Consider the following 14,456-nt stretch of genomic DNA (forward strand, 5'->3'; position numbering starts at 1 on the left):
CTTTAATATTGAATAGATTCACAAGCTTATCATTCTCCCTTCTTGATGAAAAAAAAAAAACAAAAAAACTACTGCAAAACATAAGCTCTGTATGCTAAGGAACAAAACATATGGAAAAGTGTAGCTGGTCATTGATCCAGTATTCAGCCTACTCCACATACAAAACTATCAGTAGGATGCTCATGTCCAGAATGAATTTTACACTTACAATACACCAGAGATCAAATCTGCAATGCATTGCAGAAAAGAATATTGTACTATGTATTAAGCATGGATTTTTAAAAAGTGCTATCTCAGTTTCAGAGATCTCAGTTATATTGAAGAAGAGTCTTGTCCACACTAACATTAACATGTCTACTCAGTAAGAAAGAAGATTAGACCCCCAGTGCTGTATGTTGGTTTTCTTCATCAGAAGATATTATGAGGATCGAGGTCTGCAGGGAAGTAATAGAAAACTTGTAAAACTAGTTTAAATTTAAAACGAAAAAAAATGTGGCTTAACAAAAAATATGTTGTGTTTGTAACTATCTGCAGGAAAGAAATTTGTTTTCTTTCTCCCTTTATAATAGTTCCCAGGAGGAAACATTTCTAATTGCTCTTTCCCACTGTTGCCATGCTGCATTCATTTCTTATATAAATACTTTTGCAGTCTGTTGCATTTTTTACAATGTCTGGAGAATAACTAATAGAAACACAGGCTATTTTACAGTCCAACCAACAAGCAATTTAGTATGCAAAAGCTGTCTGTGTGAAGCAATTACTCATTTGGAAGCTTTTAGTGTCCTCAGCACTCCATGAATTCAGAGCTACTTAAATGTGCATTTACCATAACGTTTCATTGGCATGGATGCTGATGAATAAGGAAATACTGCACTACCACTAAATATGTCACTGAAGCCACGGAACACTCTGGTACTGCCTGACAGACATAATTGTGCTCTGACTAAAGTACCCAGGAGAATTCACACTCTTCTGTGAGAGATGTTAAATCAAATACACTTTTTCACAACTATTTCTGTGGATGCAGCCCTAGGACATTTACCTTTCTATGTGATTATCAGACATCTGCAGATAGGATCCAGTTTGAGATTAAGACACCTGTGTGTAAATGTTAACCTGTGGCAGTCTACAGTGTCTAAACTGCTGTTACGATCAGGGCAGTCAGCTGAGCTTAAAGAACAATTTGGTTCATCAACAACAACCATACTTTTTTTCTTCAGCAGAGAATGAGAACTGCAAAACAGCACTACCAAAATTTAAACATGATGCAAATAAATTTACATTAATATAAATGTAAATATAAGCATTTACATGTAAGTGTCTGTAAGGATGTTATTTTTAGTTTCAAAGATGGGACTCTGTTGAGCTGCCCACAGACAGTGATCAAACATTATTTGTGACATCTAGGGTAAGGTGACACTCCCTGTAGGCTGGCAGATGTGACAAAGACTACACAGGAGAAACATATATGATTGCTGGAGGTCAAGTAGGCTATGCTCAAGCAATTCAAATAGAAGTATACAATTTCATGTAGGTAAGTGAATTGATCCCTAAAAATTAAGACCATGGTTAACAAGCCTGGGACTTCCAAATAGATTTCTAAGTAAATATTTGGAAATCTAAACACTTCACATGGAAAAAAAAAAAAAAAAGTAGCAATAATCTTGCAGAGTTCAGTATGAATAATCGTATGTTCCCCTAGTCTAAATACCCATCACTTTGTTCATTTCTTCTGGCATGAAAAGTTCTCTATTATTGCATTGTCTTTCAACTAAAATAAATCTATAAGCTGATATTTTCACACTGAAAGTGAAGCATCCTTTTTTGTTCCTCTATTTCAATTAAGACAGCTAGTAAAATATAACTAAAGGCATTCCTGAGTTGCTGGTAAAGAGACAGCAAATGGTGTTCATAAGTAACTGTTCTGGTTTGTGCTAACGTAGAATCAGTTTTCTAACTTCAGTTAAGTCTTGTCTAAATAACTTCATTTTCAGAAAGTTAACTGTATGCTTTTCAAACAGTGTTTGTTTCTAGAAGTGATACCCCAGGGAACTGGTATGTAGAAAGGCCACTGCTTGTACTTATCCCTGTAAAAACCAAGGCTGTCCTGGAGCTAGTGGTGTGCCATAAGTCAAAGAGGTGAAAAAGGGTCACACCTGCAGGGAGGAGTGGACAGGATGGGTGATCCAAAACTGTATTTGATATAATACTGAGGCATCACGAGAATCAGTCTCTCTTCTTCGATGGTCAACATCCAGTGAGCACCTTGTCTGTCTTTTTGCCACTGATCCCAGATCTGTGTGTTCCTGAATCCAGTTCCTGAGTCCAACTCCCTCCTAGTCCAGGACCCTTCCCTGTGCCTACTCTTCGTCATTTGTGGTGACATAGTCATTGAAGGTAAAAAAAGTATAATGAATCTTTTTAAAATAGCTTGAAAAGATGACAGTACTGAGATCAGATATCAGTCATCCAATGCTAAGGGCTACTCTTATGCCTTTTAACTATAGTCAATTCTACTGCTTCCTTTACCAGGTGCCACCTCTACTCTGCAAGATTAAGATTTTATGAAAATATCTGGAAGTAGACTTTCATTTTCATGTGCAAGTATGTTCAGAACTCAGAGATGAAAGATAATCCAATGAGTCTGAGTTTAGCAAAGTCAAGTAACCCAAATTTTGCTTTGTTTGTTAACTTCGCATTGTTAATTTACAGTATTATCTTGTTAATTCTACCTTATTTTACGCACAACTTCAACTCTCCCAGATCCCTGGTGTATGTAGAATTCTTGTAGATGTCATATCTCTTCATAGCTTTTGAGTATTTGAAGTATTGTAAGATATTTCTTTTTCAACATTCCATGATTAAAGAGCAAGCTTGCAAAATAAACATAATCATGATCACATAATAGTCATGTCTTCACTAATTTTTGAGTTGGAAATACTCTCTTGACTCAACTGCACTTTGCTGTGTATCCTATCAAAACTGTTGGGATTTCTATTGTAAGTATCACTGTTTAGAGGGGAAGATCGACAAGGAAAAGAAAGTATTCAGTAGTGAGTCCTTTGATCTCCACTGATCACAGTGAAAGTTTTGCCTGCGGAAATACTATAGATTTCTATTCCCCAATGGTCTATAATTCAACTTATTCAGACACCATGCACAGATATTAATTTAGACCATACTCAGTCCCCCCTGAGCTGGAAATTTGTCTTTTCAGGGTTTAGTCATTTCTTTCTGCAATAAGATGGATAAAGATTCCTAAACATTTGTATCTATGTATATCATAGAATCATAGAATGGTTTTGTTGCAATGGACCTTTAATCCTCAATCAGTCCAACCCTCCTGAAATAAGCAGGGACATTTTTAATTAGTTCAGGTTGCTCAGAGCCCAGTCCAACTTGACTCTGGATGTTTCCAGGGATGGGGGTGTGCATATGTTTATATATAAAATATATATGTATGCATAGATATATGTATAAAATGGCTAGAAAATGCATTAGAGGTTTCAAAGTAGAAGACACTAGGAGAAATCATGACTGGCTGGATCAAAAGCATTTATCTCAGTGCTACCATTACAAACCTTTGATAACTAATCAGAAAAGCCATTTTAAAATTCAGTTTGACAAGCCAACCTCAAAAGACCAGATTGCCTTTGATGTGAGGTAGCGTGGCTTGTGAAAACAGTTGAATCATGCCTTTGCTGCATTTCTTAATGAGGTTTTGCCTTTCAAAAGTCTTTCACTGTGAATATCAAAGACTACATCTACTCTTTTCCTTAGGCTGCTTTGTACCCTTTACTGCCCTTTCAATGTGCCTGAAAGTGCAACTGAGAAATACTCTGCAACAAAGGGTATCTGCCTGCTATAAGTGAAGTGAAGATAACAATTTTCATCAGCGATGGACTTCTGTATTGCTCAATCATTCCATACCTGATGTAGTAATCAGACTGCAGGAGAGTAAAGTTATCTATGCTGCCTTGGTTATGCTAATGAACAGTAGTTCACTGGCAAAAGTTGAAAAAACAATAATTTCCTGAATGGAAAGCATTAACAAAGTAATTTCTGTGCATCAATTTGGAATGGCATTTCATATATTTGTTGCAGTCATATAGTAGTGGGACAGTTTGATCACAACATAAGTGAAGAAAGAATAAGTCAAGAAGTGTCTGCAATTAAAGAAATAGTAACTGCTGATAGAAAATACAAAGAGAAAAAGTACTTTTTCAATGGATAATATCATTATGGTAAATTTCTGCTTCCTATATTAGACAACATATTTTCCTAACAGAAAGAACCTGTTTCAAGTAAATTTGATTCTAAAGTTATATGGGCAATATTTCCTCTGCAAGACCAATGACTGAATGCTGGTTCCACCAGTTAAAAAATGTTCTTGACTGTATCTTTTAAATCAATTATTTACTACAACATGAGATTAAGGGTCTATATTTGCTCCCATATTTATTAAAAAATACAATGACCCTGTCATTAAATAATAAATTGTTACTGAGTTCACAGAATTACTTTGTGCTAGATTGAGCTAATGTATTTATGACATTAATCTTTGTGATTTTAATGACTTTGGACCACACAGCTTTTCCTTTCTGTTCTGTCTCAGTATCCATTTATTTAATGATTTTGACTAAAATATTGAAAAATACTTACACCTTTTTGCCTTTATGGAAAAAAAAGGTTGATCAAAAGCAGCAGTTAATAAACTGCACATTTATAAAACATGAGCTGTGCCAAAACTGTCATAAAAGAACCCGAAATCACTTCTACAGGAAACAGAAATGTGAAAGCGTGATATTCCTGATGAGGAAAAGCACTGCTATGTTTCAGTATCAGGCAAAGTATCTGAGTAATTCAAAAAATATTGATATAAGACTATTTGTTAGTAGTCAGTGAGAATACTGTGTGCAGAAAACACGCAGTATGGAGCATATTTTCTCTCTTTACATGACTATAATTGTGTATGCCAAGTATACTATTTTTCCTAGTTCAAATGGATTAGTAAAATAATAATGGAATCATCACTGATGTACAAGAGCACATAAATCCTCAAGCAAAAAAAAAGCCATGAAAAAAACCCTACTTTGATAGGAAATATAACGGTTTCAGTCATACTTTCTTATCTTGTTAGCTTGGCATGAAATTTTTAAGTATTACCTCAGCTTTAAAATCACATTTACAAAATATTAATACTTCATTTATTTAATAATATTGAGCCATTTCCCTAGTTTTTACTGAAGTATGAAAATTATCAGTGCATTTCAATTATATGGATGACTTGAAAAAAAGTCTTAGATTATTTAGCCTGTGACCTTCACAATGAACAAATCCTTCCCAGTTCAATGAATACAACCGATAATGAAAGATTCAGCTGAAATTGTCGAAAGGCATTTCATTTTACCCCAATAATAATTATTAAAAAGTTAATCAAGTTTCAAACTAGAAAAAACAGAAGTATCAGTTGATACTGGAGATGGTTTTCTGTTCTGCCGTGTGTAGTAGATATTCGATAACTGCTGCAAGGCTGTTGATTAAAGACTTTTAGTTGATCATCAAATTAGATACTGAGCTTCCTTCAGGTCCAAGAACATAGGCATTAGGTACTCTTTGAGGCAAGCTGGGATTCTCATCTTTCATTTCCCATTAAAGATGGTCATGAAAAGTCAGACCATCAGAATAACCCAGAATTTGGGACATTAATATCGTTTGCAGTTTTGACCATGAGAGATAAGACAGTGACTGGTGAACACTTTTTAAAAGTCTGTGCTTAATTCTGGAAGCTGCGAAATTGAAAAATTGGCTGTGAATCTTTCTAGATGTTATCCACACTTCTTCCTGCTGCCTAGGTAAGTACATATGTCATGTTTAAAAGTTGAAATTAGATGGAGTGACTTTTACAGTCTGGATGTAAAATACCAAGTTAAATCTTGCTTGAAAAAGAGACAATATGATGCATATTGAATTGAATTGAATTGAATTGCACATTCACTGAGCTGCACGGGACTCCCACGTAGGAAATATGAATTTGTGTGCAAAAGTACAAAAGATCAGACCAGGGCATTGAATTAGTAATAAGGTTTAATGATTCTGCTGAAAGAAAATGCCACATATAGTTTATTATATGATGCATGAAACACAAAGAAGCAGAATTCCTGGAGAAGGCTGCAATGTCATGCAATCAAGTTTTGTAGGTGATTATATGAATGTAATACATTGCTAATTCTCTTGTGCCAAACAGTGAACTGATATTAAGGACTTTATGGAATTATTTACCTGTGCCTCACCGAGATCTCTACATAGCAAACGTCTTCCTGTGAGTGACTAACTGCAAGATGATTTTAAGAATCTCTGTCATGCATATACTTATTTGGTTTGAATTTTGCTCCCCAGTTGAAAAACTGCCCAGCACGCTAAATTTTTCTGATATTCACTTTGTAATAATTCATAATAGTCATAAGGGACATATTAAACTAAAACAGCTGCTGTTTGTCACAGGCACAACTGTATTCTAAATAGCAAAAGTTTAATTCCAGCTTTGTCTCATTAAATGACCTGAAAGCAAAACATTCTCTTGCACATATGCTAATGTTTGTATTTTCCAGCTCTCTGTGCTTCCCATTCAAATTGAGAAAGAGAAGACCTGGAAAAGTACTGCTAAGATAATAATCCAGTTTGTGGAAATATGTTACAAAATGTATCCAAATATTACAAAACTGGTGGAACTGAATGAATGTAACTAAATATAAATAAATAGTAAAAAAAACCTTAAGATAGAGCTAGATATTATTAAAGCCTCTCCACCTAACAAATGAAATTGAAAATGTAACAAATTAATTTGCTTGTGTGTGAAGAGACAAAACAGTAACTAGATTTATACTTATGGATATTTTTTTAACAAATTAGTATGTTCTATTTCTACAAATCCTTAAGTAGAATTAATAGAATGTGGAAGTTATCCTAAATTCTGTCTGATACAGTCAAACAACAGAAAAAATCAAAAAAATCTAACTTTACCAACTGATAATAATTTATTTTTTAAAGGACACAACCTCAGTCTTCTTCTTTCATCTTTGCCTCATTTAAATGGCTTCTTTACTGTTTTATAAAAATCCTTTCTTTTCCAAACCCCATTTAGATAATATTTAATAGAAAAACCTGGTCTCTTAATTCAATACAAAAATGCCCAGTATATAATAATTATTTCATGATTAAGTGTACAGAAATCAATATTGCAATTGTAGTTTCTGTAAGTGCCCAGGTGCTGGCAGTTGGGGCTGCAGGGGCGTCTGTGAGAAGGGGTCAGGGCTTCCCCGTGACAGACACAGTTGACTCCAGCTGACCTACCACAAGGCACGGCCGAGCCCCTCAGCCAACATGTTGGTGCCTCGGAGAAAGGGTAAAAAATGCCAGACAGACAGAATGATGACGGAAAAAAAGACACTGAGAAGCAACAGAGGAGACAGTAATGTCAGAGAAGGAGGAGAAGGTGCTCCATGGTGCAAAATCAGACATTCATACTGCAGCCTGTGGAGGACACCACAGTGGAGCAGCAGGACCACTCATGAAGGGCAGCAGCCTATAGATATCCCTTGATGGAACAAGGTAAATATGTGAGGAGGAAGGAGTGGCAGATAGGAGCAGTTGTGGATTGACCATAACCTCCATTCCCCTGCAATACTCAGGGATGAGGGTAGAGGAATCAGGAATGAAATACACAAGTTGAGCTTGGTAAAGGAGGGTAGAAAGGTGGGTTTTAAAATTTGTCTTTGTTTCTCACTATCTAGATTCTTTTTTTATTAGTAATAAATTACAGTAATGTAATAATGAATGTAATGTAATAATAAATGTAATGTAATAATAAATAAATTACCGCTGTTGGCCAAGGCTAACACACCATAATAATGTACAAGTAACTTCCAGTTCACAGTGTCCCTTTTCTCCTTCACTCATTATACAGTGCCTAAACACAGAGACTGTAAAAAGAATTCTAATAGAAATACTAATACTAGTGATAATGGTAAAAAATACACTGCTATTTCCTTTGTTGAAAGGATCAGATGCAAGTCACATAGATACTGATGGGTAATAAATAATTTCTCAAATTTTTTTTCTCAAAGGCACTTGATTTGAAAGGATAATTAAAATAGTTCTGTTTTTAAAAGTTAAGACTAGACAATTCATTGCTTTTTGCCCCCTAATGTAGATTAGTAAGTGTGCGATATTTGATATAAGCAACGACAGCACACAGAAATATCAAGATCACAAAAGCACACCTTTGAGGATGTGGCAATTAATAAAAGGCTGAAGTCCCTTCTTCCTGGTTCCACAAGATGTTGTTATATTAATGCACTGCTTTCCAAGAAGTCATTAAAATTGATGCTTAACTCCATGTACTTCTGTGACATTCTACCATTTAAAGTCAATCTGCAATTTGTGTTAACAGTTGAGTACCTTTTTCCTTTGTGGCTCAGATTTACTGATATCTGTTAGAGAGAACCAACGTGCCTGTCTTTTTTACATGAAATCTACAGTTACTTTAAAAGAAAGTTGATAATTTCCAACATATGAGAAAAAATTCAGGGATTTTTTTTGTAATCCAATTTTTATGGCCATAGAATTGGAAGATCCAGAAAAATCTCAGTTATGCTTGTGTCACAGAATTATTTGGAACAACATAAATCTGTATGATACAGACTCTTTCAGGTATATATTCCAGAGGAAGGTGTATAAACTTAATTTTGTTTTCCCTATTAGTATAAAGTTTGTAAATTATTTCAGAAAAATAAATGTAGATGCTCAGTATGCTTAGGTAGTATATGTTTCATATGTTAGAGAATTTAATACAAAGCTAATAAATAGTGACTGTAGTCTTGTAGGCAACTACATTTTATGTAGCTTACTACTTATTGGACTGAGATTGTCAACTAATTTTTTTTTCTTGATTTTAAAAATGAAGAAACTAAGACATAATCTAGAAACAGTAAATGACAATATTAAAAGTTTTCAGGTAAATATATGGGGGTTTTATACTATTGGTTCCTTGGTGCTTCTCACTTAGACTGTAGAAGTGTACTGTTGGTTTCAGCATTATCTTTTTTTCTGCTTAAAATTTCTTTAACTGGAAAACCAATGAAGAAGACCAGAGAGGCATAGATCACAAATGGAATAGCTTCCAGCATTGAAACACAAAAGAAGAGACTCTAGTTTGAAAAACTCTTAAAGAAGCTCACATTTGAGATCTAGCACATAGTATTCCTTTATGTAAAGTACCTGAAGCGGTGTGGGAGATAGATACACACATAGAATAGTTTATCTCTCACTTCAAAAAGTCTAACTTTGCTGCATTTTATTTATTTACTTATTTAATATAGTGCAAAACAAAAGAAGCATAAGGAATAACCACAAAAAACTCCTCACAACCTCCATACTAAAATAGTTTCTCCTTTGTCGAATGTTATAGCCAACATCTTGTTTTTCATTCAGACATTAATTTATAATATCCCTAGAATTTATTTTACAGAAAAAAAAAATCCATAACTCTGCCTGTTTTAAAGTGAGAATCTCAGATGAGGAATGCAATATTTGTTACTTATGTGGAGCAGTAGTGTATTAAGAATAGCACCAGAGTTGAAATGTTTGATCCTTGCATATGTTTTTGTTTCAGCTCTTGGCATATAGGATATTTTTTAAAGATGGTTGTTCAGATTAAAAAAATCAAAAAAAAATCAGTAGTGTATTTGCTATTTTCTATAGTGTGACTACTGTTTTTCTTTTCTCAGTGGTGTCCATTCCACCTTTCTGAGACACAGATAATACCTCTTTTCATTTAAAAGTGTTTTATATAATTCATGCAAAATTTGACTGAGCATTTATTAGCTGAAATACACAAATACATACTTAGATGTGCAAAAGAAACATACCTGGAATATATATACATAATCATACGCAGTATTTCATAACTTCAAACCTACATTCACAGGGTTATTTGTCTAGCTCTTGTCTCTCCTAATTTGCTGCATGGCTCATACGCTATTGAAACAAGATTACTTTAGGTAACAGGGTTATTAAAGAAGCTTTGAACATTTAATCTGCTTTGGAACACTTCAATGCCACTGTGACTTCATAAGAGAAAGCAATGACAATTAAGCTTCAGTGGTCTGCAGATGATTTCACAACATAACACTAACTCCTAATGTCATGGATGAGAAGTACATCACCCGAGTAGATTATACCAATAATTAAATAATACAATACCAATAAAAAAGAAAGCATCTAATAAAGCCTATTTAATGCAGAGTTATTCTGCAAACAGGACACAACTGTAATATGACAAACGCATAAAACTGGTTAACAGTTTAATGTCTGTAGTTTAAATTAATTCAAGATTCAACTTAAAAAGAATGCGTATTATCATAATGATGGGATTATGGGTCAGTCCTGCTGCTGCTACAGAAAGGTTCACAAACTCCTACAGGTCTCATAACATAGTTGTTGTGGGCTAAATCAAGCTTCTAGTTTTACTTTTATATTCAGTGATTCTTACAGTCAGTGGAAAGAGTGTGACAATCCCAGAAATCAATTATGCTTACTTATCTCAAGCTTGTATCCTAGGTGTGATAAGCATAACCTAATTTAAAACCTTTCTGAGAGTTTTTCCAACTGTATAATAAAAACTGAATGTATTGCAATTGGAAGAAGTGGGGTGGACAAAATTTGGTGAGATATTGAATTATGCAATAGCAGAGTATACCATGAAAGTTAATAGTTTTAATAAGTCCTTTTTTTTTAAATAGTTTTTACCCTAACATTTATTAACCATTTTTCTAATATCCTCAGCATTTACCCTCATTCCATCCCACATCCACAGTTCTTTCTCATCCTTTCTTCTGTTGAGAGCAATACAGTGTGAGGAAAATAATATTCCAGAAATTTGCCTTACTCCATTTCTCCCACCATTCCCAAGGACTTCTTTATTGACTGCCCTTTATTTATTTTCAGTTGTCTACAGTAGGATTCATCTTCCCCACTCAAATTCAAAACAATATAAGTCAGAATTTGAGACCACGTTCTCAGGTTTCCTATATACCTACTAGAGAGGAATGGGCACTTAGAGAGTACAGTTTGTGCTGTCCTGACATAAATGGCTAAAATAAGGAAGACAAACAATATTCTAACAGTACATATTTCTTCCATTGACTGTAAGGCAAGCTTAGGACAATTGGCTTAGTTGTAAATGTCTGTACAAAAATATCTGAAGTTAGGTCTGAGGAATTCTTCCCTGACTTCTAAATCATTACAGATAACACCATATTCTTTTTAGCCACATAGCTAGAAATAAGTATTTTAAAAGTGTTAAGCAACAAGTAATACAGATCATGTTAATATAAAATAAGTTTTAATAAGTGCCACATTAAAATTTTAAAAAGTGAAAGTTACAAAAGAGTAACTAAGAATTATAAGCTTAATGTAGTGTTTTGACTATAATCAAATTTCTGTTTACTTGCTGTGTGAGTATATTTGCCTTCAGACAAAGAAGGTTCCATGGGTCAATGTTTGACTGAAGGAAGGTACAAAATGCACACATAACAAATCTTATCACCAGGCACATGAGTATATTAGGTGGATAAACTCAGCTGGTTAACTACAACTGACATATACATCACATAAAAGTGAGACAAGTGAACTTAAAATTCGATCTGAATTGGTTTATAGCAATTTCAGGTCTTAAACATTTGACATGAATATTAAAAATGTACAAAAAATATATTAATTATTTATTTCAAGTAAATGTAAGAGCCATGAGATATAGGAGGGTATGTACAACCGTGTCTACATTTATTTTATAAGACGTACTCTATTACAATATGCTAGAAGTTATTTGCTACTGTGTGTCACAGTTGTTTATCCCTATGAGAAATATCTTTCAACGGCAGAAGAATACCCTACTCACTTGCCATTTAATGCTGCTACTCCAACAGTGCTTCTGGCAATTGACATACTTGCCACGAATGTCCACTGCTGACTTTGAGGATCCCACCTCTCAACTGTATTCAAATAACTCCAACCATCATGGCCTCCCACTGCATAAATAGGCCCTTCAAGCACTGTAACTCCTAAAATGGAGGAGAGAGTGAGAGAAGATAAAAGCATGCTTTGTCTATCAATAGTGAAAAAAAAGTTTTCTAAAACATAGCTGACAAATGAACTTGGATATTCAAAGTGAAAATGGAAACATCAGTTTGAGATTTGATAACTTAAGGTTTAATAAACAGGAATACAATTAATGCCACTCCTCATGGCTTTATGAAAAGTCAGTCTTGTAAAACAAACCTAATTTTGTTCCTTGAAAAGAATGCTTGCTTCATAGACTAATCTGTCAACAATGTGATAGCCTTGGTTCTCTGTATACTGTTTAACTTAGTATCTCATAACACTGTGACCGTGAACAGCTCCTTAGAATATCAGTAAAGACCATCATAAATAAATGATGGACTGGATAACTGGCAGATCTCAAATTATTGTCTACCTAAGGGGGATTTCACTGAAATGAATTGATTCTACCTAGATTCCATAGAGAAGGGAAGTTTGATGTTTTCAGCGGTTTTGTTCATTATGTAGGAGAAAATAGACAATTTTTCCCTAGCAGGCAGCTTGGTGGACTAGCAGAGAATGAAAAAATAATATTCAAAGGCTCAAGAAAGTATCTAACAGTAAGAAACATAAGCTGCTTCAACAATTTACCTTACAAAAAAAAAAACAAAAACAAGGGAATGGGTAGTTTCACAGGAAAATAATGTGATACATGAAGATTCTTTTCTAGTGAAGAAAAATAAAACAAAATGTAAGGCATGGAAGCTGATGTAGGAAAGATTTAAATAAAAAATATTTTTTTAACTGTGACAGGTTTTGATCACCTATTCAAAGCAACTGATGAATTCTCTATCTCACAGTATCTTCAGTTAAGCTTAGAAGGCTCTGGAAGACAAGCTATAGCTAAGCACCATCTGTTACAATACCACGAGCTCAGTAATTCCATTCTATAAATTCATGATCCAAATGAGCATCACTCTGAAAATCTCAGGCAAAATCCAATCCTATTCTTAAGTCAACATCTTTTCTTTCCACTCCATTTCACGTGACTTGAACTCATGAAAGTCAGAAAACAATAGATTATTAAAGTTTCAGAGATTTTTTTTTTCTTGAAGAAAATGTCTCACTTAAAACAACATAAATTTTTTGCTTTCTGAGTAGAGCTGTGTTGTCTTCTGTTCTATTAAAAAAAAAGTCATTCATTCAAAGCTTAGTTGATTTTATAACCATATTTACCAATGAGTTTGAACAACTCTTATCTCAGTCTTCAGAGGAAGTGTTCCTGCACTTTGACTGTTTTGATTGTCAAGTTTTTTTAATTGAAAACAGAATTTTAAAACACTACTAACCCTTACTAAAAATGTTCCTTCTTTTAAAATCTGAGCCTCGTCTTTTTCTACAGAACCTTCTACGAACACGTTCTCCAGTTTGTTATGGTATAGAGAGTTTTGCTTATAAATGCTTTTTATTCAATTAAGTTTCAGCTATAATATTTTGAGAATATTAAAGCAGATATTACATTGAACTTATGATGAGAATAGCTCAACACGTTATGTCAGAACACAACTTGGTAGCACACGTGTGAAGATGTGTCAGTGTTCGCATAGAAACTCAGGAGATAATATGCTGTGGTTGTGTATGAGACAGGGTGTTTTCAGGATTGTTTAGGGTTTTTTTTACCCTAATATCTGATAAATATTCTTAAATCCTCAACAAACAGGTTTATATTGTCAAAAAAGTATTTTGTTTTAATTTGTTTTAACACTGTACTCCTTAGCTTTTCATGTATATACTCTTCATTAATGCAAAGTTAAATAGATAAACTAATTCTAAAATAAAAAATTAAGCATATTCAAGGAACGTTGAAGTGTGTAAATGTTTCTATACACATACATGCATATATAATTGGTGTCTAGATAAACACACAAACTCTCTCTCTCCTACACACATAGCACAGTTTCATTATTATGCAGAAAATTCCACAGTGTAGCTATAATGCCTGTCAAAACACACCCTATCAGTTTTGAAATTTCTACCTTTTACTTTCTCAAATAGCTTATTTGTGCTTTCATTGGAAATAAAGAGTTGTCCTCAATTTACTTTTTGTCCTCTTCACGATTTTAATACTTTATGCCATATCCTTTTACATTTTAGCCTTTCTTTTTTTTTAATTAAAAGAAATCTGATAAGGTCATTGCATGGATAGAAAGATTTTCTCTATGCATTTCCTGTCATACTCTTTAACTGGGCTTTATACGGAAAATAGTCTTCACTGACTCCTCTATAATGAGAACATCACTGGGTTTATACAACACATATAGAACCTAGTGAGATACACTTAGGATTTAAAGTCCTTT

General features: G+C 33.9%; 1 protein-coding gene across 2 annotated transcripts in view; it reads right to left on the reverse strand.

Annotated features, from left to right (window-relative positions):
- Positions 1–14,456, reverse strand: part of KLHL1 (kelch like family member 1) — a 214,403-nt gene that overhangs the window by 10,189 nt on the left and 189,758 nt on the right. For both annotated transcript variants that reach the window (XM_054056354.1, XM_054056355.1), the window contains exon 8: positions 11,960–12,122. In XM_054056354.1, coding sequence (XP_053912329.1) covers positions 11,960–12,122 — 163 coding nt within the window. The remainder of the gene's footprint in view (positions 1–11,959; positions 12,123–14,456) is intronic.

The sequence above is a fragment of the Cuculus canorus genome, chromosome 1 (assembly GCF_017976375.1).
Source record: "Cuculus canorus isolate bCucCan1 chromosome 1, bCucCan1.pri, whole genome shotgun sequence".
NCBI classification, from domain to species: domain Eukaryota; kingdom Metazoa; phylum Chordata; class Aves; order Cuculiformes; family Cuculidae; genus Cuculus; species Cuculus canorus.